The following is a 26,381-nucleotide window of genomic DNA, read 5'->3' on the forward strand; positions in this document are numbered from 1 at the left end:
CTACGCCACTGGTCAAAGTTAAGCAAAAGTAGATTTTCTTTAGATGCTGTTGAATTAAGTTTTGGGGATGCACCATTTTATCGCAGCACTCGTCAGGTGCTGCGACGAAAGCGATCGAGATTCTTTTCACTTGGTTTTGTACGTTTGTGATGCAATAAATGCTCACCAAAGATTTGTGACAAAAGTTCAATAGAATTATCTTCATCCACCACGTTAGCTTAGCTGTTCATTGTTCAAGAGACATCGCCGCTGGTGACAAAGAACATTTTATAGCTTTAGAAAGACTGCATCAATTTTATTATCAACGTTAAGGTAGATAAGAAACGGGGATGTCCAAAAAGAACAGGTGAAAAATGAAACATTAAAGGAAGATCAACTAATGGTTTATTAGCCAGGAAGAGTAGGCCTACATGTTCGAAATATGCAAGTTGTTCATACATTGCATAAGTGACACAAGTTCCCATACTGACAGGCAGACAACGAAACGACCATACGCCAATTAGATGATGCGATGGACAGAACGAGTTGGAGAATAAGAGTGAAGCCAATCGCTGCAAGGAAAGAATCGGCCACTAGTGGGAACTAAACCGAATTTGGATGATGATATTTTTCACCGAGCAACTGCAATGATGCGTGACGAGCCACAGCACATTGACTTGTTGGCGCGGATCAAGGATTGGCAGCAAACTTGGCAGGCGACGAGTATGATGACGTTGCATTAAAACCACACGTCGCACGATGCGGTACGCGTCACTGAAAAGTATTTCTCACTCAAATCAGTGATGAACTTTTCCCATGATGACGTCATAGAGGGGCACTAGTGCAGATGAGAAGCGCGGATTGCCCAACAAATACCTCAACACTAAACGTCGCTCGATGTTTTCTGCATTTCAATGCCGCACGGTGGCGTCACATGCTTCTTAACACAAACAGCCAGTCTGCGATTGCAATGATCAAACAACCTTATTCCAACGTTTGCAAACATCATAAAGCGCATTAGTTCACAAAATATTTACACGAAAATATAGGCACAAACGAAATTACAAGGAATTGAGGAAAGGTAGAAAATAGTCAATGCACAGATCACTTCTAATGGAACGAAATAATTATGGTGGCGCACTGCTATGACGAAATAGAGAAGACAGTGACGTCACATGAAAAAGTTGACACGATTTGACAACAGATGAACTGGAAGTGGGCGGTGGTGAGCTTTGATCCTGTACAATGCCATGAAGAAGCTGGAGGTCTGGCGGTCCCGATGAGAGGAGCGAAAAGGCGGTTGTGACGTCATAGCTGAAGCGACGGGCGCCAGCTGAGCGGTTGGGCTTGTGCTGGATCATCTGTTACTTGCCAGGACCGGTAGAAAAGGGGGGCGGTGGTCGGGTTCTCACCCCTATAAGCCACAGGAGCAAACCATATGTTGGTTTGTGGAACTTTGGCAAAGCGGCCTAACTTGGCACCGATACGTTGTCATGGGTTACATAACGATAATTACCTAGAAAGCTCTACGAACATTTTTAGTGTGCGCAATGTTTAATCAACCAAGAATAAGCTCAATGACGTCACAAGGCACCGGCTTTCTTCCTCGTCTTTACTTGATTGGGACCCCGAGCAACACAGGATCCACCTCCATGCTGGGGGGTGGCCTGTGCTCCCCTCCGTGCACAAGGGGGGAGTATTGGAGTTCTCCAGTGAAGCAAGGTTTCACATCTTCTTTAATGTTGTTATGGAACATGTTGGGGTCCAGGTGGTGAGGGGGCGGCACAACCCCCTCTGCAAGGGGGAGGGAGGTAGGATCGATGGTAACGGGGACGGATGCGGACACCAACCCGACTCCGCTGTCGTTCGCGCCTGCAACAATCAAACGTGTTAAAACAATGGAGAGTGATGAGGAAGACACGTCCATGCACATTGCACAGCATGAGAGTGATTGTGACGCCACAAGGTCATTCCTAGCAATATTGCCGTCATAGTCGGCGACAATGACGTCGACAACAGTCAGTCGCCAGTGACGTGACAATGGTGAGACTCACTTCCGAGCAGCATCTCCTGGAGAAGGGTGTCTACTCTCGCTCCTCCAAAGATCCTTACAAACTGGATCTGCTCGATCATTTGCCACGTGATGCTCTGGAGGGTGGGAAGAAGAAGAAGGATTTCTCCGAATCTATGAAAGATGATGCAAAAATCGTTGAAGAATCTTCGCAAACCCAACATCACATCATCCAAACATCCAACTCAAACTTATTCTAAACGACGTCATTTAACAAAGTAACAACAATATAGATGGAAAAGAATCTCTCACCTCCCCCTGGAATCGAACTGGCGATCGCTGATGTAGTCCTCAAGATTCCTCATCACCTCGGACCTCATCGACTTGATCCTGGATGGGTCACTCAGACCGCGGGCATCTGCGTCACAATGACGATTATTACAAACGGATGACGGACAAACACTAGCGCACAGAGCGCCAGAGATGGTCAGCTCAAACTAAACTCCCAAACATTTCCAAGATGACGATGATGGAGCTTAGACTGGTGAAGTGCCCATGGAGATTGAACCTTGCCAACAGAAGTGCTCGGGAGCAATGATCCACACCCTCAATCTAATGTTTCGTTTCGTACGATTTGTTTTTTTTTGTCGTATCCGGACTTACACCCAATCTTAAGATTTGGATAAAATGAACGGAAGACAAGAAAGCCAATCTTCGTGTCCACCTTCAGGCATGTCTTTACGTGTCCTGCCAAAGACATAGCCGCATGCTCATAAGCGGTGTCGAACCGGCGCCCTTTCGAATGTCAAACTAAGGCTCTCACCACTCGACACTGATTTGCTTTTATCAGCGAGAAACGTTAAGAAATATAAGGAGGACATCGGCCTGTTCCTGTGTGGTCCAACCGTCTTCGTTTCGGCGTGCGCTCGACCATGCGCAGATGGGGAATGGCATCTTCTTCCTGCAAACTTGGTGCCGAGGAGTAGATCGCATACAACATCAAGGTCTGTAAGTCTGGATGACTGTACTGACGAGACTGAAATTTACATGCCCTCCAGCGCGGACGACATGATGACCGATGTCATCCACAATTAGTTAAACATTGATCTTTTTGTGTGAGCAAGTGGGTACCGAAACAATGTATCATCTGCCTTAAGTGAAGACAATGCGCGTCGAATAGTTACCGCGGACACGTCTTTACTGACTGAAACGCTTCTCTCTCACCTGGGTCAAAGAAGACGATCGCCTTCAGACAAGCAAACTCGTTGTCGTCTAGTGCCAGCTCGATTAGAGGCCGGATCAACTCGTCTAGGACTCGAACCGCCACCCTGTTGATCTCCACCTCCACACAATGTCTGAAAGGAAGAATAAGTCAGCTCTTCTGGTAGGAGGGGGGATGACGATCGCAGCGGGCGTTTCAACTCCCTTTCCATCAAAAGCGCTAACAACAATACCAAAATATTCAACTATCCAACCATGGTCAGTTGGGGTGAGGCTGCTGTAGCCATCGACGATGTAATTGAGTTGTTGCATTGCAAGCACTCCATTTCTTTCCAGGCTGTTGCTAATTTACACAGCGCCATCCATGGCCGGACATCGTTCGGTTGCACAAACGGCGCTGTGTGCGCTTGTAACTACACAGCGCAACCTGGTACTCACCCACCTTGGAATGATGAAGTCGTTTCCCAGTAGAAGAATATCCTTCAAAGGGAGGGACCTCTTGGCCGCACCCATTAGCAGGTTCTCGCCAGCGTGGGCCCGCAACAACGCCACCTAGTCAAACATATAACGGTCATATCAAGCAAAATGTCCATTGAAAATTTAATGAGGCTGTTCACCAGACATTTAGTTAAATAAGATGATGCATTCTACTGGTGCAAATTAAGCTAAACTATCACAAGATGTATAAAGTAACAATCTGCTTTTATTCTGACGTTTCGCCAATCAGACATGACTGACTTCATCAGGGGGCTAAACCAGGTAGTGACTATCTGTCCAGCATTGCAAAACACAGATAATCACTACCTGGTCTAGCCCCCTGATGAAGTCAGTCGTGTCTGATTGACGAAACGTCGGAATAAAAGCACATTGTCACTGTATACAACTTATGATGGTTCAGCTTAATTTACACCAGTAGAACGCATCATGTTGTTTAACTAAATGTTCATTCTCAACCAACGATACCACAGGGAAAGCAATTTCATGTTCATTGGGTTCGAAATCTGTTTTCTGGCATAATTTTCGGTCAGGCTTCGTCAATGGTTACTGATGCGGAAAACAAGACCTATTCAACCGTGACATCCTACCTGGTCGTCCAATGGTAGCTCGGAGAAGGTCGGGATGTACCTCGCCCAATCGACGAGAACAATAAGTTGCTGGCGCATGGAGTCGCATACGTCATTCACTGACGCGATCTTCTTTGTCTGGACGGACATCAAGTCGATGGGTCCGGACGATGGCTGTCAATCAACAATGGTCATTCAGCGGGTGCGCTGCAGCGACCGCTCATTTAGAATAGCACGGTTACAATTAGACATCAGAATAGCACGGTCGCAAGACAACTGAAGCTACTTGAAGCAGCGCGATTGGAGGTAGCCTCTGAGTGGGGGTGCACCGGCAATTTGATAGGTAGGCCACAGCAACTTAGGCTCCTAAAAGCGCCAGGATTGCGCTCCAAAAGAGGTTCTCTACATAAAGTATCTATTGCCGGACCCAACCTACAACATCTCGGCACAGAGAGACAAGCAGGACGTGTAACAGAAGGTCCCTAATTGCATTGAAATCGTCATGAGACCCACCTGTCTAGACATTGTATCCGCGTTAAGAAGTGTGGTCACAGACAAGGAAGAGGATGTCGGATCCTCATCTCCTCCAGTCCTCCTGGTGCTGATCTTATCACGCTCGTTTTGAACGGCTGTAAAATACAACATCAGCAAACGTTACTTCAACGTAAGTGCAACCATAAAGTTGTCCAATCATATGGAGGCAAGTACTCTTCATTGTCAACACGTCATAATGAGCTTATACACACGCTTCTATTCTGAATAAATCGTTTCTGACGTTTCGCACATTACGTCAATGTGCATCCTCAGATGACGCATCAACAATTGTACTGACTGGCACAATTCGCGACAAATCGTTGCAGTGATTGCACGCTGCACTACGATGAACGCTGATGGCGAACAAAGTCCACTTCCGGGCAGATGCGACCGATATCAGCGTTGCGCTGGGAGGTGAAGGATTAGTTATTGGAAAGCTTTCACATATATCAAACAGTGTTTCTCGGGAAGGATGAAGAAGATGTGAAATCAACTTTTGGAAAAAGATTGAGCAACGATTGTCACGCATGAGTGCGCAACTCTATTGAAATTTGATGACACGCGGATGACGTCACCCACTTTGCTCCCAGCAGAAATCAACGTGCCGCCAGAATTCCCACGGATCAAATAAAATCATCCTTGACAATGAACACATACAACAACTCGAACGAAAGAGCAACGGGTTTGTTTTTACTTTGAATGTTCAATGATGAAATTACCTTCCTTCTTCATTCCCGCACGGAAGCATTTCTTGAGACGGCAGTACCGGCATTGATTCCGTTTATCCTTGTCCACCACACAGTTCCGATGGAACCTAAGTAACAGAGGGGGGGGGACAAAATAAAGTTTATTCCTTCTTCAAGTTACTGTACATCACTGTCCGCTGGTCCAATTTGGAAACTTCTAACGATGAAACAACGTTATTTAACATCAACAATGCGATCATGGACAAACGCGTCTCAGCAAAACCCTTCAATTGGAAACTTGCATCGATTGATTATGTAGGTGGACAGCAACAACAGAATCACATCTAAAAGCGGATCAAACCTGCACTGATACTGATGGTTCTTCCGTACACTCCGGCGGAAAAATCCTTTGCATCCGTCACAACTGCTCGCTCCGTAATGCTTCCCGGTGGCTTTGTCGCCACAAATCGCGCAAACTGAAAAAGAAAGTCTCAATTTATAAACTGCAGCAGGCGTGTAGGCCATTTGAGGGAGGGCCATATTATTATTTGAGCCTAAACGGGGCTCACAAACATTGTCTGAAGAGAAACATTAAAGAAAATAAACATTTCCACATCTGTCCGTTCACGTCATTACTCGGTACGTCTCGATTCATACCAGCGCTGCAATTGTTGACAGTCGCCGTTCCAAGCGCGATCGAATTGAATCAACAAACCAACGACCGCCCCACATCGCGGTGGTGCATTGTTCGCGTTAAGTAAAGAGTCCTGGCATTGTGACACAGCAATTCTTATCGCGTCAAGTGCGCATGACCGCACCAGAAGCAAGTCAACTGCAAATAGTGGGTTGGCGCAACAGGCTGGTAGTGCGACTATCAATGGATGCACACGTAACAAACTCAATATACACGAAAAACGAAAGGTCGGAAAGTGTCGATGAACAATCCGTGTGGGCGGTCTCTAATTGTTACGCGGTTCGAGCTAACCGACGGAAGCATTGTACAGTGTACACGCATCTGCTCACTTGACTCGCGTCGTAAACAGGGGCGGAGATGGTTGTCACCAGGTGGCGCTACTGGCCATCCCACACACGATTGTCCTGAAACAATGGACACACTCTACTTACACGCACGATCACCGTCTCCGCTCTCCATAGCAACGCTTTGTGACATCATGTCAACGTCATTGGCGCTCGTCATCGGATGCTGGACGTGGATCCTTTCTGGCGACATTGAGTGAACAGGGGATCTACCGTTGCTTACAACACTAGGTGGACTCAAAGATACATCGTAGCCGTAGTTTGAAGGAGTCATTGTGATCTCTCCACTGGAAGGCGACGGAGAACCTAAACATTGGAATTATTTTAATTTTCAAGATTAACAATTTCCACTTCGCCGAATCATTCCGATTCCCTTTCGTCGACACTAACTGTGACGTCATCAATGGCAGTGCGCCACTGCATTAACCTTTGTACCGGCGGCTAACCAATGAATCTCGTTGCTAACGTTATTTCAAGATAATCAGATGTATCCACATCGTTACCATGTGACGACATGATGACATCACAATCGTAGAGGGGTTGCATCTCATATTTGCTTAAGACGGAAACAAAAAAAATTGATCATAGGGTCCACTGTTTGGGGGAGCGCACGAGGTAAAAGGATTTATCGCAGTGGCGACACCTCTTTTGCATCACAATTCACAACAACACAAGCCACTTCAAGCTAAAACTCTGGTTTGGTAACCGCTGGCAACAGTGAATCATAAGGAACCACGACATAAGGCGACATTGAAACAACGTTGAGACGATAACTTGAGTTGCTAGTTCAGCTCAGTTTGTTTTTGACCATCACAACGAAAAACAATATATGCCAAACATAGTAGAGGTCTAGAAAAAGGTAGAAGCGACAAAACTCGGACGTTATAACGTGCATGATGATACCAATCATAGTTTATTCAAAAACCGGGTTCCCCGGGTTTTAGTTTTCCAGATATCCGAAAGCCGGGTTTTGAAATATCGTTCGAAAGTGGAAATCAATTAGCGAACGTTTCGCTTGGAAACGAACGAACAGTTATGCCACTTAGATATTTTTCGACTGTAAACCACCAACTTTCATCAAATTAATTCAATCATGAGTGAATTGCTAAAAACGAAAAATGCCATCAATCTGGTAAGCCCAACATGAAAGCGTCGACCACCCTGGGACGGTTGCCCATGTACAACCCCACTGATGGTGACCACTAGGCAGGTCCAGATAGTTTCGCAACATGTCCCAGCAACATCCTGTGACTAGCCCAATCAGAAAACGAACTAATCACTGATAAACAACTGAGGTTTGAATGAACAGTGAAATTTCGTAAAGTAATCATAATTTATAGGAATGTCCAATCGCCCAGAAAGACTCTTTGTGTGCAAACGCAGTGAGCTGGATTGAACATAACTCATCGATGCAACATTACCTAACATTGCTTCAACCAAGCCATGCTCAAATAGTTGGATATGAAAATCATTAACTGAACAAGCAGGCTGTGTTGCTGACTCTGCACGGCCGATGGTTCCACTAAACAAACTTGCTCGCTTGCGCACGTCACTGACGGCTCATGCAACGCCGCGTGAATTTGACCGATTCTTTTGTGTAATGCTTGTCGGGTTTCTGCGAAAATCGCGTCATGAAAGCCACCAAAGATTAAAGTTTCCACACGTTGGAGAACGACCACTGGTTGGTTTCCATTGCATGACTATCACTGAAGCGCTGCCGGGCGCGCTGAAATCAGTAGATGGAAAGCAAAACTGGGTAAATTGTTGGCGAAGTCTGTTTATTAAGCTGGAGAGCAAAGAAGTTAATTTTCTTTAAGTTCACATTTGCTGCTCTGTATAACCCTCATGGCACAAAAGGTGTTGGAGCACAGATGCAAGAAAAACTTCCCCCTGAAACGTTGTCGTAGTCATAGATGGGTAAATCAACCAGCAAAACGCAATAATTTTAATCAGCTTCAAAGTTTGTTTGATTTCGGGCTTTCGGCCCTTCTTCGCTTATCCTGACGTTCTCACCACATCAACTCTGTAATTTCAAACGGCCCAACAACGGTCATCAATGCTGCTGGGCAAAACGTAAACACTGAAGTTAGAAGACGCAATAACATTTAAATACAGAACAAGGAAAGTTTAAAACTTAGATTTTGATGTTTTTCAAAAGTTCTGTTTAGTGAAGGTTGCACGATCAACAAACAAATAAACTAAATCACCACTCTGGTGTCACCTACATCCGCAGCAGAACTCGATCGTTTCAATTATTACGCAACAAAACCGAAACGTCACAATGATTTATGAAAAAATGTGATGCAATGCCAACTAGATAAATAAAATATTAAGTCGTAATGTAGACTAAACCGCAATACTTCATTGGGGGTGTGGTTACAATAAAAAACTACAGAGCCCAAAAAATAACACTAGACCCAAAAAATAACACTAAACCCATGTTCAACAAACGTTTTAATAACCACACTGTCTTCATCTTCAGTGCTTATAATGTGGTTTTGTGACGTGAAAGATGAAAAGCAATAATAATCACCTCGCACTGATGCAGACAACCATTCATGAGGATGTATATCGCCGTGATGTGCAAAACCTTAGTGTCACAACAAATATGATTCCTCTCAGTCGATTAACCAAAACTAGCTGCACTGCAGAGGAACCATTGTTCAACTTCATTGTGTTTGTGTCCCAACGATACCTCGTGGAATCGTTCAGGGGTGAAACCAAATGTCGACTCCAGAATAACGAACCCTTCAGAATTGGCTTCATATCGTGGGCCGGACTAGAAGACGCAGCAAGTGATTGCCAGCTGGAAACTTGTACAATTTTTGCATAAATTCTATTTGCATAAGTTGCGCTAATCTTACATTTTTGCGATTATCTTCGCTAAATATTTTACACTCTTCTGAAGAAGTTGTTTAGTATATACCATAACATTGCTAACAGAATTCGATAATCAGAGAATCACTAATCAGGGGATCATTAAATTAGCGAAGATCGCACGAACAATCAGGTACAAACTCTGTTGCCCTGAACAATAAGACCTGTCATGTCTAGCACAAGCGATGCCTCCCGGGCAGGCGGGCACACACAAATTGAACTTTGAACCTGGTATTATCTCTGTGGAGGGGACTCCCCACTACAGAAACCACTTAAACGACAAATGAAGCGCGAGAACCAGGTGCAACGTTTCAAGATTGTGGTGATTAGAACTTGAAAGCGACAACACATCTAGAACCTTCTTTTGCCGCTTGTTGCGAACATGCTTTCTTCCATGGGGACACCCCAACGGGTCTGTTACTATTCGATGAGTCCGATTCGGTGAGTTCCTAACCTCTAACCCTAAAACGGCAATGATAATTAGACTACGGTACCCAATAATTTAAAAAAAAAATAATCACCGAATAGGGATCGGACTCACCGAATCAGACTCACAGAAACGGGCCATTCCACACCCCAACAGTCTTCAGGTGACAGTGGATATATTTATGACGTCACAAGAACAATAGCGCTAGATTGGAAGCGGCGAAGGCTGCTGTGTGACGATCGGATGGGAGCATATCTAACTTTCAATATGGTGCAATTTTTAAAACTTTAGCAGTCAAGTTTGGCGATTGGTTATACAAGAAATCAATCGGACCGGTAGCTACTTGCATAATTCAAAGTAAGTTCTTAATATTCTCTGAGAAGTTTAGACAGCCGGACTTTCGTCTATTCCCAGCCCTGACTGCCAGCGACAAACAACTCAAAACAGATACAATACATTCTTGTCAATAACAACAACAACATTTATGTCAATATCAGTTACATGCAACGTTGATACCAACATCCATGTCATTGTCAACAGTATGGAGCAGCAACAGAGTCAACCCAGCATCACTGAAACTTTTGAAATTTGAGCGACTTGCGTTCCAAGCTTGTGCCAGCTCACCATAAAAGTAGTTCAATAAATAACAACGCAGCGATTAAAATCGGTGGAATCTGAAAAGAAAAGTTCAACAACCTTTCGATTGAACTTCAAATACACCAAGACCGAGCTAAGACGTCTAATAACATTTGTGCCCTGAGCAGCAGATACTAAAAAATGTTGACTGTGAAGTTATTGAAGCCTTTCAATCATTACATGTCAAGCAACAATAGCAAGTTCTAACCAGTGCTTAGATAACGAAGCAACTCATACGCAGTAATTCGTGAACAAGCGATGAAAAGCAATTTTACTAATCTACCGCATATTGTGTGATTGCAAGCCTTCAGATTAGCATCGACGCAATGTGGATAGCAATGCGTGAGTGCTCCATGTATTACTGAAACCCAAAAGATTCCTGGTAAAAGCTTAACCTTATACCACTGGGTCCACAACGAATCCCATGAAACCTCATCATCAAACATGCCACCCCATGAAACCTCATCATCAAACATGCCACCCCATGAAACCTCATCATCAAACATGCCACCCCATGAAACCTCATCATCAAACATGCCACCCCATGAAACCTCATCATCAAACATGCCACCCCATGAAACCGCATCATCAAACATGCCACCCCATGAAACCGCATCATCAAACATGCCACCCGATGAAACCGCATCATCAAACATGCCAATGAGATTTGAACACAACGTTCCTCATCATAGCTATCACGTACAACTTCAAGTGAAGCCTCTAGAAGTGTGTCAGTGGCTCATTACAATCAACTCACCATCCACGCTGCTTGTCATGTCCAAATAAGGGAGGCTTGCACCGATGTACGCCCCATAGTTGCCTTGGGGGCCAGCTTCCGTCATGACAAGTGGCTGTTGCATTAACTACTGTTCGCAAACACAGCTTAGTCTCCTAAGCAGATCAAAGAGCCTGTACACAGGTGACAAGTTACCTTCAAAAACAGCCAGAGTTGCATGATCAATATAATTTAATCAATTCTTCAACAGTTATCTTATAGTAACTCTAGCACCACTGCGACAAACCTACTGGTGGATCATTGCTTTACGATTAAGTTCCTGACTAATATTCTCTCGGCCCTTCAAGACTACAACGGAGATGGAGTTACCGACAATTTAATTAACAGACTTCACATTGAAGATAAACTGCTCAACCTTTCTCTTTGAGGCAATTGCACAACAATTGACACCGAATTTCGCTGAAACCGTGAAAAGCAAATTCTCAGCCAGCAAATGAACTTTTCACATTGATTCAACGTCTGCAAACGTTAAATCAATCATAAAAAGGCCTTGTCTGCTTACTGGGTCGTGGTGACCAGTTCCGTCTCGGTACTGCACTGGCGAAGGCTTCACTGTTTGACTAAACCGACGAAGCCACAAAGCAAACGTTTACTCAGCAGGTTGTGACGAGCTAGGCTGCATCCAAGCTAATAAGTTACACATGACGTAAGCAGTTTATAACGTGGCATGGAGGAATCAAGTTGAATAACAAGCCAATAAAATCAGCATCTTTGTTTTAGAAACGACAGACTTATGACAAAAGACGGCCTCTCTCTAACATCTCAGACACTCCACAAAGGATAAGAAAAAACGGTAAACCAACATAAATATCAAGCTAAGAACAATGTTCAAAATTTGTTCATTTTTTTTTCAAAATAATTTTAACTGTTAAGAAAACTGACAATATGTTTGCATGCAAATGTACCAAACATGACATCAGAAAGCGTTCGTTCTTCATTCACTGCATTTTCTACACTCGCTTGTATCAAGCCTAAATCTTCCACCTGTTCAGACCCATTCTAGAGGGTCCCTCCCTCCTATTCTCATGAGTGACGTCACAGCACAACAACGCGTGGGTGTGTGTGACGTCATAACACAGCAAGCGCCTTGAAAGAGATGGTGCTGGGTTGTCGGCGAAACCAACGAAAACCGAGGCCAACAAATTGGCTATGTCGTGAAACCATGCACAGTTTGCATGGGACTATAGAAAGTCAATTCGCACAAATTGTCTGGTCACTGTTGCACATTTTGCCACCAGATGATCGTGACAACACAACAAACGACCAACACATCACGACATGCACTATGACGTCATACTGCCAGAAACCGGATGGACGGTTGGACAAGGGCCAAGTTAATTGACGCAATATTACGTTGGTTTTATGTTGACAGACATAGCTTCGAATATTTAGAATTTTAGGTAGAAGCAGCGTTATTATTATACAGTACAACTTCGAGATTGGAGAAAGCTCTGCGTGATTCTCCGTTCTTGTGGTGCCAATCTATGCTTTTAATGTTATCTCTGTTATTATTACAAATAAATTTCAAAGTCGCTTGGAAGTGGTTTGACTAAATTTCATAACTTTTGTGTAAAATTTTAAATTCTAACATTCCATAACCACAGAAACAGAAGCACTAGCATATTGCGTTGAGGTGCTTGTGCTGATAACACTGGGAACATATCCCTCGTTCTGGAGCAAATTATGTTGTAGTGTTTCCGATTGTGATAGTGCACCAGCAAACAAAACCAGTGGGGTTTGTCGTTTAACTGGGCGCAATTCTAGATTAGTGATGCGTCAATACGTCACTCATACGTCATCGCTCGATTGACGAGTCGCTCCAGACCGGTGAGATCGTTAGGAAACTTTAAGTGAAACATGGACAAATAAAACCTAACAACCAGACGGCATTTAACATAATAACATGAAAATAAACTAAAAATTACAGACGTTTTCGGCCATACTCATGTTAGCCTTTATCAAGTAACCAACTGACTGATGTTCTATTGTTCCACATAAAATGAAATTACAGAAACTGATCTATACACAGAAATCGAAAACAGACACGCATAAGAATGAAACGGCAAGGCAGAGGAGAGGCAAAATCACGTGACGGTTAATTGCGCAAGGAAAACAATAACACATCAATGACGCAAAATACGTGAAGACATTTAGCAGGTAGGAGGCGCCTGCGGCAAACAGCTGCCTATTGAGGCGAGGATTGCAAGATTTTATGAGCAAATTCTCATGGATTTTAGTATCGCATTCAGTGAAGCATTTACATACAATTCTAAAAGACTCCAGGAATGGTTTGTTGTTTGAACAAGTTTGGCAATCGAGTATATGATCTTTAATGGCATTTTTTCTGTTGAGAGCAGTTCAATCTAAATGCTCCCTCACTTTCGTGGCCAAATGCCGCGTGGACATACCAGACATCTGATGGAGAGCAGTCTTTATCGTGCGTTGCTCAAGCGCACACCCCGAAAATTGAACCAGCGCCGCATAATCTTCTTCGTTCTAGAAGTCACGCGCTAACCGACTGAACTACCGGGCAAGACGGGTTTTCGAAGTGCGTGGGTTTTCCGCTTCAGCAGCTTTAACTCTTGATGGATAGGCATCAGCCTGAGGTAGAGTTCAAGCCTTAAAGCAGCCGGCGGCCATGGCCGCTAAGTAGTGCTTGAATGACCGCCGGTGCTACCTCCTCAGTCGGCCAATTCGGCCGCCTGTTTCTTCTAGCCAATTATTTAATTTCGCAATAGAATGATCGTGGATTAATTGTCGAAAATATCTAGTATCAAAGAGTGACGCAAAATTAGGTCAACGCGTCATAATCACCACTGTTGTATTGTGCGGAAACATTTGCTATTGTATGGAATATACCCAGCTGCGATCACCAGCTATACGTCTTGTTTGTAAATCCCGACGTTTATTTTAACAAAGTGTTAATCCGAAGTGCCACGTCGGCTGGCAATATTGTCGTTTTTATGTGGATTCGATGTTGTCGGACATTGAATCGTCGTTAAAACGGAGAACTACCCAGCAACAAAATTCGTCATTTTTACCCTGATTTAACGACTGCAAACGTAGAATCAATGTAAAAATGACAAATTTTGTTGTCTGGGTAGGTTAGTTGATATCCGAGGGGAAAACACGCGTCTTCAGAGTTGAGAAATGTTTCCGCTGTAGGTTAGTGACTCCACACCCTCAATGGTGACATCATAACGGTATAAATGGTCATTGGTCAGGTTTTATGAAAGGCGGTATGCAGTTGAAACAATTTACTGAGCAGCGAGCAGTTGAAACAATTTAATGTCGTTAGAAGGTCCCGCAATACCGGATTACAATCCCGATAAAGCAGTTATTGCGAGGTACAACGATTCTATAGCAGTACGTTGCCCAGACTTCAACAACACTAAGTGATCATTTTGGCATTGTTGCAAGTTTAATTCTATTTACTTGTGCTATCGTTAGTTGTATTTTGGCCTCCAAGCACTCAGATTTGGCCGCCGAGAAGGAGCTTTCGGTAGGCCACGATGGCTGCCGGGAAAAAATACGAGTTTTAAGGCCTGCAGTTAGACATAAAACCTTTGCTATTCCCACTTCTGTGATGTTCAAGCACTATTGACTGTCCTCACTGCTTAGTGTAAGAAAGAACACAATTTGAATCAAATCTGAAATGTTTTCATATTGCAACAGCACGGCTGCTCTGCTGTGCCCCTAGTGGAGGTATGCAATGAAAGTTCAGACCACCTGGTGGCGCCAGTATGTTATTTATGACAGATCAATGCCTCATTTATACATGAACGGTTGTTAAACGAACAGCTGGTTGATGGTTTGAAAACACTGGCAAAGCATTTATCTTACAACCAGGGCTTTGGAGCCGGAGCCGTGCATTTCCAACGGAGCTGGAGCTCTATGTGAAATTCAAGTGGAGCAGGAGCCAGTTGTTTGAAAAAGAGCTCCGGCTCCGATGTATTTCATAAGATGCTACTACTATTGGCTGAATTCACATAATTTAACAGCAAATCTTTACAAAATTAAGAAATTATTTGTGTAATCAGACGTCGAATTAACGAATATGTTCTGAAACGCAGTTCCGCAGGACATTTTGATGACAGTACCTTTAATTTCATAAAGTTGTGCCATTTTTCAGCAACAGTTGACTGCAGGCAATTTTAAGCTTTTGAAATTAATATGATATGTCGTCATTATTTTAATGAAAGCACTTTTCGGAGCCTGGAGCTGGAACGGTTTCATACAAAAGATTGTCAGAATTTGGATTTAACCACCAGCTTCAACTGACGGTTAGTGTACTGTGTAGGCCTACCATGTTTTCATCGCCTAAAAAGAGGACACGTTTCGACAGCGAGTAAAATAAAAGTAGAATGTTACGTATGAAGAATTTTTTACATAATTTTGGATAATTATAGACGTATGCAGCAGAAGTTATAACAAAACAACAAACAAGGTTGTTTGTTTATCGAAAGCCGATTTGTTAGATTTGTGTGAAAAAATGAAAATGTGATAATGTCATAAAAATGTGACAAATCAGGCAGTATCTGCAGTTAGCCATGCCTTAACTTTTTTCAGAAAAAAGGATCAGCTTCAACGAAATCATAAAATTACTTACACGAAATACAATTGAAGTTGTATACAGTTATTAATGAGATGCTAAGGACAGACTCAACTAAAAGGCTGTTTCTTTCCTTGTACCATTGTGGCTGCATCATAGATTAAAGTCATTCTGCATTTGCACTCACATAAGTTGTAAGTATCCATGCCACGATTTATTTTGAAATAGGCTGCATGTCATAGGCTACATAGTACACTTTGGATTATTTTTCGATTTGCTTCACTTGACAAATTAGCCAAACTATTAAGTTGGTAATCGATAGATCTAGGTAAAATAATAATTTATTGTAAAAGTGTGAGAACCTTAAAATGTAAATATATCAAACTCTTTTGCAAGTTTTTGCGTTCTTTAATGTTTCATTTCTTTGTGATTTACTCTATTTTTTAATTATAATATATATCTTTTTTTTTTTAGTTTGTCCCAATTTTTCATTTTCGTAAATTGGTTGATCAGATCTCCTCAAATAAGGAAAGTTCCCCACAAGTGGATTTGCAGTTCCACTTCCACTCATCGCTGACCATTATTTGGCTTTTAAGACAATCGCAAAGCAATGTGGTATGTTTCAATGGACGTTTAAAATTGTTTAGAACAGCAGATTAAATAGCACATCAATGTTTTTTTGAAAATTTAAAAATCAGAATCTTGCATTGATACAGAAATGGTTGGAAATTGCGAAAAAGTCACATAAGAATGAAATCCTGTTGAAAATATGAGCAAGAAAACTGAAAATGTAAAAAAAGAGGACATTTGAGCATTTTTGGGTGTCCTCGGAGGACAATTTATTTTTTTTCAAAAAAGAGGACAAATCCTCTTAAAAGAGGACATATGGTAGCCGTAGGTTAGTGTCTCATCATTCTTCTAATTGTTTGATTTAAATGATCTCTGTGTTTTAGGAACTTTTCAGTGACAATTAAACTTCAAAGCAGGCACTTGGATGGGACACCTTGACTTAGGTCACTGCGTGGCTTTATCGGTGTCTCCATGGTGTAGATTCGATGGAAATTTTCTGCTATTAATATATAATATAAATTCAAATGAATGTGGAGCTATGTTGAAATACACTTGGTTGATAGACAATTAGAAATTGAATGTTTTACGATGACAGACACTATGTATGAGTATGACACACAGATGTTCTATTATAACTGATGTTCTAATAGAACATCCGTTGTAATAAATAGACCTGATTTGTATGTTATGATTAAATATTATACACCAAGATGATCAGTAGCATCATAGCATATTGACCTACGTCAGCCCTCAGCCTCTAAAACCATGCAGGCCTCTAAGCTGTAAGAAGTTGTCAAATGGATTCCAAAACTACTGCGTCGGTAGGCCATGTTTGGTCACCGGCTTTCACAAAAACATTTCTCCACTTGTGCTTGTATTTTAAACTTTTTTCCACCGCGTTTGTACTTTAACTTTTTCTCTTAGTCACATTTGCAACCTTTTCCACAAGGCAAAGTTTCTCACATGCCAACGAGAAATATTGCTGATAAAAGTTTGCAAAAAGTCTGAGCGTTGACCTACAAAAACTCAAAGACTAGTTCTGCACTTACTTGGGAAACAGTGCATTTAAAGTACATGTGTTTTAGGGCCTTGTTAGTGTTATTCTTACCTGAATGAATGTAAAAACACGATATTAATTAGCGGATTTTTAAGAACACAATTTTTTAAAAATACGGTTTTTAACAAAACTTATATTTTGGCAGCCGGCGCAAGAATTTGGACCCCAGAAGAAAGAACTGAGTAACACCTTAGAGTTATCACTACTGTCTCAAATGCCTTAGACAAGAGTTTGTCTTATAGTTGTTTATATTTTAAGAGTCAAAACAAGCAAAGTGACCATGCTAAGAAATACAACATACAACAAAATTCTTGTCCTGAAATTCCTTTCTTCTTATTACCAGAAAGGAGTAGTTCTTTTTATGACTAATCAGAATCAAAACGGCCTTAAAAAGTTTAACAAAGGCAGTAGCCTAGACCTTGCTAACAATTTAATCACAAAGTAAACACAAACAACAGAACAAATTAAAACACAATAGAAGCCAGCAACAGCAAAATTCTGCTCAATTCAGTTATGATGGATGTTAAACAAAAAAAACAAAATTATGTCATGGAAACACTTTATAGGATTAAACATCCATGATATACTACAGTACCTTAATGGGTCTGCAAGAATCAAAATATTCGCTTAATGGGCACTTACCTGAAATTCGACCAGGGGGAAGTGTTTGTGAACCCAAGGAATGGGGACTGCCAATGTTTCCTTGGGCCATAACGTCGTCTAAAATAACTTGCACTTCATAAACCTTAACTCATTTTTTGAGCAAAAACGTATGAACAGAAATTTATCCTGGAAAAACAAAATTTATATGATATAACGTAAATTATGTTGATCAAAATAAGTAATATAATATAGAATCAGAGCCTTTTCTTGATTTGACACATAACAATGTAGGTAAGTTTTGAAAAAACCAAACAATGTTTCTGGATTAACCTACGGTACTGCCAATGTCAACTGTCAAGCCTTGAAGGTTGATGCATCTAAACAAGATGTCCAATCCCTTTGTCACTTCGAAAGTGCAACACATAGAACCTTCTATAAAACAATGAAAACTATCAATACTACAAAAAAGTGCTCAATGCTAAGCAAAAAAACAAAGCAGAGCAAATTAAATCAAATATAGTTATTACTATCTGAAGCCTTTACAAATTGTTTCACCTAACGGATCATCAGAAGGTCTTATTCAAATAGAACCTTCTATATATACATCATAACAATAGCAGTAAAGTCAGTACCTCCACCTCATGTACCAATTGTACCATGACTAGGATGCAACCTAGTTCGTACCCTGAAAAGATCGAGAAAAATAATTAAAAAAACCCGAAGTCGCTGATCGCAGTTTCTGCAAACAAACAAACAAAAACTGGTGTTTATATGTCCGTTTTTTTAGTGTGATTATTTGTTTTTTGTTGTTTTTTTTTTTATTATTGTGTAACCTGCAACAGGCTAGGGTGGCAGCTGACATAGATAACCTTACAGGTCTTTCGTTGCCATCCTGTTGTGCTGATAGACACTCAATTTGTATGTACTTTTTGTTTGTTTATCGCCAGCAAAACAATAAACTGAACTGAACTCTTAGGAACATTACCGGAAATTTTAAATTGTTTGTGGAAACTCCAATCAACCCTAACCTTTTAGCATGTTTGCAGAAACTGCGATCAGCGACTTCGGCAAACTTTTAGGATCATTACTAGAAATTTTAAATTGTTTGCAGAAACTGCGGAAAAACGGTTCTATTTTTTCTCTCGGTCTTTTCAGTTTGTTTGTTTGCAGAAACTCCGATCAGCGACTTCGGCTATTTTTAAATTTTTCTTTTCAATCTTTTCCTAACCCAACTCTTTAAAAATGTTTGCTGAAACTGCGATCAGCAACTTCGGCAAACTCTTAGGATCATTACCGAAAATTTTAAAATATTTGCGGAAAAATGGAAACTCCGATCAACGACTTCGGCTTTGTGCTATTTTTTCTCTCGATCTTTTCAGGGGGAAAATATTAAAATGTTTGCGGAAACTGCAATCAGCGACTTCGGCTTTTTTAATTTTTTCTCTCGATCTTTTCAGGGTACGAACTGTTCAGGGTATGAACTAGGTTGCACCCCCATGACTACCATGTTTCATCAACCAAACAGAAGCGAATACTCAAAATGAGTCAGAAACTTCTACCTGAAGTTACACACAAACACAAAACAACAACAACACAAGCCAAAACTTTAAATGACAGCTCAGTTTCAGCTTAGAAAAGAACACTTTGCCAACTTAAAACCACAAAGTTATGACATTTCATGCTCATAAACACAGACATTCTAAGATCTACTGCCAAGTAGTGAGAGCACTTGGGTGAAGCTTGAAACTTCATTGGTTTGACAATGCTGCAAAGTCAAGTTATTTTGTTGCAATAGCGCCACATACAAACAAACAAGTACTGTAAAGTAAATGAAAAGTAAAATGCATTGTAAGTTGCAGCTGTTGGTTAAATTATGGCGCAATCAGGATAGTAGCGAAAGACCATAAGCATTCACCTAGTCCGCCCGATAGCTCAATTGGTTAACGCGCCACTTCTGGAACGAAGAAGCTTCAAGATCAAGCGGCGCTGATTCAACTCTCAGGGTATGCAATTGAGCAACGCACATTAAGGACTGCTCTCCATTCAGCGGCATCTAGTGAATGGAATAATCTCCTCGGCAACAAGACTTTAACAATCGAAAACTTCACTCTGTCAATCTCGGTGACCGGGCCTGCGTCAGTGATTCAAAGCAGGCCTCGAAATTCACGGCGGACACCGCGGACATGTCCGCCGTCACAGCATGTGATGTCCGCGGGAAGTACCCTCTAAATCGGTCATATTTGTCCGCCGAGAAATAACACAGGAACTAGCGATACAGATCGTCACTGCATAGCACGAACAGTTGTTGCGAGAATATAATTTCCCGCGCATCTAGAAAATGTAAATACTGCATCCCTTAGCTTCCATTCAAGCAGGAAAACTTTCGATTTTTACGTTGCTTTAACGATTGATGACATTGAAACAGCGTAACAAAGGTGAATTCTTCGCCAAGAATCGATGGGAGTACCGATACTTTTACACTAATCACGCGCAACGTAGTTCAAGTCTTACGTCACAGTGTCTGGCAATGATCTCCGAGTAATATCATAAGCCAAGGTTGGTTATAAAATTTGTTAAGTTTTGGTATTACAGTTGAAAAAGAAAAGGCCCAGGGAAAACACGCAAAAATACAACACGAAAAATAAATCTAAAGAAAATAGCCTAGCGACACTTTGCACAGCAGAAAATAGTAGCGTTAGTGTAAAAGTTTTCCGACTCGTGCCTAGAGCATTGTGACGCAAGAAGCCACACGACCTCGTTCGGTGGAAGTTAATCAGTTATGCGGCGTATAGCAGCTACACGGCGCTTTGACTCTTCAAGCGCACGTCGTTGATCTGATAAAAGCCTTTCCAGAGTGACTTTGCTGAAATTTTAAAAAGCCTTCTAATAGTTCTCAAATGGTGAAGAATTATCAAGATACAGTGATTAAGCATGACGATCGACGCTAAAACTGGTCTGTCCGCCGTGAGACTTGATTTGTCCGCCGAGATAGCTGCTCAGACCGGACACGTTTGTCCGCGGTCAACAAAAACGAATTTCGAGGCCTGCAAAGCCTCTACAAGTATATGCGAAACAGCCAGGATTAAGTTCTGCAAGAAGCTTTCTCAGTCCGAGGATAAAGATTCAATCAATCAATCAACCTCATAGCAATAAATCTAACTAACACATTCATATACACCTAGGTGTGTAGAGGCAGGCACACTACTTCTCACTACAAATAATAGTGACAAGTTTCCATAACTTTTCACTTTGCAAGTATAAAGAAAATTATGATAAAAGCTGTGTCAAACTCAAGTGCTATGTCAGAATCTGTCACTACGGTATATAAATAATAAAATATTAAGTTATTGAGTCTGCCTAATAATTTCCTGACCTAACGTTCACCCTAAATATATTTCCTGCATTGTTCTTGATGATAACGTAACAAAACAGTTCTTTGGCAATTTTTAAACCTTCATGATAGAATAGGATGAAGACAACAGAGCCAAACCAAGACAACTTCGACCAAAGTTCATAGTCAAGGTTCCAAGTACAAAGAGCAACTTACCCCAATTACTCATCAAAGCTCAATCAATTTCCTGAATAAGGTCTGGCGACTGGCGTGAACTTTCGCTGGTCTTGAAGCAATGGAAGGAATAATAGAAACCAGGGTTGCCAGATACTCAAGCTATAGTAAGGCCAAAAAAAGGCCAAATTTTTTATTTACTTCCAAGGCTAAATAAACGCTAACAACTTAGTTGAAATAAATTTTTGAAAATGCCATTTTACAATCAAATATGACAGATAATAATTTAGCACTGTCAGAGCATAATGATCGGTTTGTTTGCATAATTTGATTAATGAAAAATTACTGTAGTAGCAGATAAACTAGAAACCATTATTACTTCAATTCATGAACAGTGCTATTCGGAACATCTAACTAAGCAATCAGCATGAATTTGTCTTATTGAGTATATTTACCAGGGATGTCTACAACTACAGGATTGGAAACTCTTTTCAGTGCTATACATGACAACAGAAGAATTATTAAAATAAAACACTGTTTGTATCAACTAAAGAATGTATAAAATTCAATTTCGCAATAACAATATAAAATATAGCCTACACTCACATCAAAACTTATTTGCTGTATAGAAGTTTAAAACCACGAATCTAAAAAATCAAAAATAACCAAATGCAAAGATTCCCTGTCGTTCTGTAGCATTTTGCGTATTGCAAACCGGATCAGAAGTAAACGTGGAGTGTTCAACAATCAGTGAAATGTGTTGTCGTTATAATAAACTTATTCACAGACCAACCCAGTACGAAATCATTACGTTTAAGATGTCATAAGAACTAAAACTAATACTCGGTTTTGAAATTATTTAGCAGCAAAAGATTGCACAAATGGAATGCAAACACATCACATTAACAAACAAGGCAAGTGTATACTTTTACGGTTTACGGCAGGTGCAACTTAATAGAACCGCCCTGTCCACCGCTAACACATTCTCTACTCACTAATTAAAATTAAAACGAATATAGGTCAGGCTCCAAGTGATGATAAGTGATACTTTTATATTACAATTGAAATTGAATTTCCTTAAAATAATACTTTCTAAACCGGTCAAAATTTGCAGCCATAAAAGGGCCAAATAAGGCCAGATTTTCTGGCCTTATTTGCATCAATTTTTTTAGGCCAACTGCAATTTAAAAAGGCCAGTTTTCTGGAATTTGGCCTAAAAAAGGCTATCTGGCAACCCTGATAGAAACCAGAAACCATTGAATTGAGAATTCCAATTTCCGATAAACGATTTTGCGAAAAGTTTTCACTAGTGTTGCCAGAAACAGTTTCTAGCCTAAAACCACTATTTTTTGCAAGCAGCCCAAAAAAGAGCCAGAGCATACAGGTATATTACGCACACATAAAATAACTAAGATGTTCGGAAAACAGATTTCGTTCATTTACAAAAAAGTAATTAACATTTTCATCAAGAACTTCGTTAACCCGTTAGCTCAGTTGTCTGCCGCGTTAGCTCAGTGATTACGCGCCGCGCCAGGCTCAAGATCATGCTCGCAAGTTCGACTCTCGGGGTGTGCGCTTGAGCAACGCATTTCAGGACTGCTCTCCATTCAGCGGCACCTAGTGAATGGAATGATTCCCCGGCAACAACACTTCAACAATCGGAAAAACTTTACTCTGCCAATCTCGGTACCGGTAACCGGCCCTGTGTCGAGCCTCTACAAGTATGCGAAACTACCAGGAATAACCAATCAAGGTTTTGTCAGTCCGAGGATAAACATTCAAAACCAAACCAAACAAATTTGCAAAAGTTGATTTTACATCATCTGCAGCTCGGTTTTAGAAACTCTGTGATCACGCAAATCATCCAACCGTGGTCTAAGAGATTGATTGCCACTGCCTGACAGTTTGGCCAGTGGCTCTGGTTTGATTGTTGCATAGGCTACTGCGTAAATATCAACAACCAGCACTCAAAAAGTTAACACTTTATTATTCCATTCCAAAAGTTACTCAATTTTTAAAAAGAACCCTTTTTCGGCAACGGGACTTAATCTCAATAAATTCACTTGGAGATCAAAAGTGAAATCGATTTTTTGACTTGTTCCGATAGCATTGTTCCAAAATTTCACGTTTTACCAAAATACACAATTTAGACTAATCGGAAGTGCCTCTTCGACTAATCATTTCGTTTGGCGGTTCTGCTGCTTATTAGGCTGTTTGGCAAAACACTTGGCCAATGTTTTCAACCCTTTGGTTGGGCTGACTGATTTCGCCGTTAAAAATTCAAAATAGTTTTGTGATAATATTGACGACTACAAAATAAATTTCAATGAAGTGCAAATTTCCTTTAATGCGATCAATATCTTTGTCTCTGTAAGCTTACCTATCGACATGGCCACAATAGGCTATCGCCTGAGATAAGCTCTTCCAAGATCACACTCTTTCAGGCAGCATTGATTGGACAATTCCCTATATTGAACGTGTTCTGGAGATTTGTCTTAATGCATCATTTTTCACATAGCCCAGGTCTAAAAAAACGACAATTTGACGGCAGGTCTTTGGTACACCAATATTATATAGGGTCTCCACTTTCGTCGGTCTCCACTTGGTTGGTTGGTTTTGAATCTTTTTCCTTGGACTGGTAAAGCCTTTCGCAAGTTATTCCTGGTAGTTTCGCATAGGCTACTTATGTAGAGGCTTTGAACCACTGACGCAGACCCAGTCACCGAGATTGATATAGTAGGCTAGCCTAACTTAGAGTTTCCGATAGTTGTTGAAGTGTTGTTGAAATCAGAGAATTATTCTATCCACTAGTAGTCAGTGATTGGAGAGTAGCCCTGAAATGCGTTGGTCAAGCGCACAAACCGAGGGCCGAACCCGAACCAGCACAGCCTAATCTTGAGTCATGCACGTAACCACTGAGCTAATGGAGCGACGATATTTCTTCTTCATATTGGCGTGCTGGCAGTCTGATCAGCATTGCTTTGTTGCTTGCTACTGACATCCGGTTAATCGGTTACCCACATATTGATCCCCTCCTACATTAATTTAGAAGATGGCTGGTAAAGCTCATAAACCAGTTTAGTTACAAAGACACGTCAAAAAAGTTTGAGGAAAAATGCAATTAGACGGAACTGAAAATATCAACAATCAGTGACGTATGCACGGAGGACATTGGGCTTTCGCCCTCCCCCCAACTTTCAAAAAATGTTGATTTGTTTACCGTTGTGATCATAGACACCTTAAATAGAAGGACTCGTAACTCGTAATCTCGGGTTTTTAAACTTGGGTCCCAAAATCTTAAGACTATTATGCGTAATTTACGCAAATTACACATACATGACTATGACTGACTGTAGGCTACTATGGCTAACTGTTGCTAAATCTATTGAAAATATCCACAACAATTGCAGTTAACGAGCAAGCAATGTTTGCCAATGAATTGCAGCAGAAATAAATGGTTTGTGATGAAACAGTTGAATTAAGAAGTTGGTCAGCAGCGTAACGAAGTTTGAAACCGTCGAAAGCATGACAAAGAAATGTGAATTCTAATTGTAGCAGAGCTGATTTTTTAGTTGATAAACTGAGCACAATAAAGAACTCTCTTTCATGAAAGAGGCTTGGTCCAGTTTGCCTTGCGAAAATTCCACCTCTTCACAGGTTTGCTTGGGACTGGGTTGAATGGGTTTTCAGGGGTGATGAGCGATGGTATAAAAGAGGCGAAAATGCATGTTGCACGCTGGCGTGATATTGAAGCACTCTACAATGAAGATCGTAAATCAGCATCCGTTTAACAAAGGTCACATACGCAGCAGTGTAGGCCTACCCCAAGCCTTTGCGGAATAAAGTGTTCCTTTTGTTTGACAGATTTTTCACGAAAAGACTGTGGCTTCCCTTTTCACTTTGAAAAAGCTACTCGATTTTGTAGTGATGGCACTATCATTTTTGTGAAGCTCATCACTGACTGGTTCTACATGATAAATGTGAAGTATAGCTATTCTGCTATGAACCTGTAGGATGAGTGTCGTCAGCCGTGAATAAAGGACTACACTAGTTTCAAGAAGCTTTGTAAAAATTTTGACGTGGTGTCCCCTTGAGCCTGGACAGGTGGTCATGATCGAATGAAAAGACACGAAAACAACTGCAGATACATTTTTTGTGTCAACAAGAACCAACATTCAGGCTGCACAGTTATAGCTGAGGGAGTACAATTCCAGTCATGTCCTACCTGGTGTGTTTGCTGATGAAGGGCTTGAAAAGTTCTTTGGCCAAGCCAGATAACGTAGTGGCGGTAATTTCTATATTAATACTGTAGACATCAAGGCAGCTGCTAAAACCAAGAATCTTCTTGCTCTTTTGAATGATTCTACCCCACAACTGTCTGGGTGATGTTAAATGCGATTCTAACATTCATATTGACAATGATTTTTCTGGATATTGCTGACACTGAAGAGCTCATTGCTTATAATGGCTCTACCAAACACAAATTGTTTTTCTGGTTGGATATTTAGAACACAAAATTCGATCTTATTTGTCGGAAATTGAAAATGAAAATTTCTACGATGATGCAATTGATTCACCACTTCTTCAGAATTTGAACCGGGTGGACTGATGATACACATACTTTCAACAGTTCATTTTGTTTTATTCAGTACCGTACATCACATGTTTGAGAAGTAGAACTTTCACTGCAGTCGAATTCACGTAAGCCAAATTTTAGCACATATCAATAGCCCAATGGCTAGAATTAAAGCAGCTTGCATGACGTATGTCCAATATTCTTTTGAAAGGATTTGTTCTGGACAAAAGCGACTTGCTTGTGCAGGAG

The 26,381-nt window shown here is 41.1% G+C and overlaps 2 protein-coding genes across 4 annotated transcripts in view; both read right to left on the bottom strand.

Moving 5' to 3' along the window:
* Window positions 1-26,381, bottom strand: part of LOC145772697 (uncharacterized) — a 190,138-nt gene that overhangs the window by 50,847 nt on the left and 112,910 nt on the right. The gene's annotated exons all lie outside the window — the stretch shown is intronic.
* LOC145772867 (hepatocyte nuclear factor 4-gamma-like) lies at window positions 945-21,700 on the bottom strand. 3 transcript variants are annotated; one of them, XM_082584750.1, is made up of 12 exons: window positions 21,599-21,700; window positions 18,091-18,237; window positions 6,621-6,839; window positions 5,857-5,971; window positions 5,529-5,623; window positions 4,789-4,904; window positions 4,297-4,449; window positions 3,654-3,763; window positions 3,215-3,345; window positions 2,303-2,408; window positions 2,034-2,164; window positions 945-1,851 (listed from the first exon to the last, which is right to left on the bottom strand). In XM_082584750.1, exons 2-12 carry the CDS (start codon window positions 18,158-18,160, stop codon window positions 1,592-1,594), a joined length of 1,506 nt encoding a protein of 501 aa, XP_082440876.1. In that variant the 5' UTR covers window positions 18,161-18,237; window positions 21,599-21,700; the 3' UTR covers window positions 945-1,591. The 3 variants fall into 3 exon arrangements, with proteins under 3 accessions (XP_082440876.1, XP_082440877.1, XP_082440875.1); XM_082584751.1 differs by lacking the exon at window positions 21,599-21,700 and having other exon boundaries at window positions 18,091-18,353; XM_082584749.1 differs by lacking the exons at window positions 18,091-18,237; window positions 21,599-21,700 and adding an exon at window positions 11,231-11,426.

The sequence above is a fragment of the Aplidium turbinatum genome, chromosome 6 (assembly GCF_918807975.1).
Source record: "Aplidium turbinatum chromosome 6, kaAplTurb1.1, whole genome shotgun sequence".
Classification (NCBI taxonomy): Eukaryota; Metazoa; Chordata; class Ascidiacea; order Aplousobranchia; family Polyclinidae; genus Aplidium; species Aplidium turbinatum.

Bases quoted from the DNA above. Each gene is read 5' to 3' on its own strand.
- LOC145772867 (XM_082584749.1), bottom strand. From the start codon at position 11,333: ATGCAACAGCCACTTGTCATGACGGAAGCTGGCCCCCAAGGCAACTAT. The intron at 5,972-6,620 runs GTAAGTAGAGTG...TTTCTTTTTCAG, and splicing joins CGGAGACGGTGATCGTGCGT to TTTGCGCGATTTGTGGCGAC. The intron at 5,624-5,856 runs GTTTGATCCGCT...TCTGTTACTTAG, and splicing joins AACCATCAGTATCAGTGCAG to GTTCCATCGGAACTGTGTGG.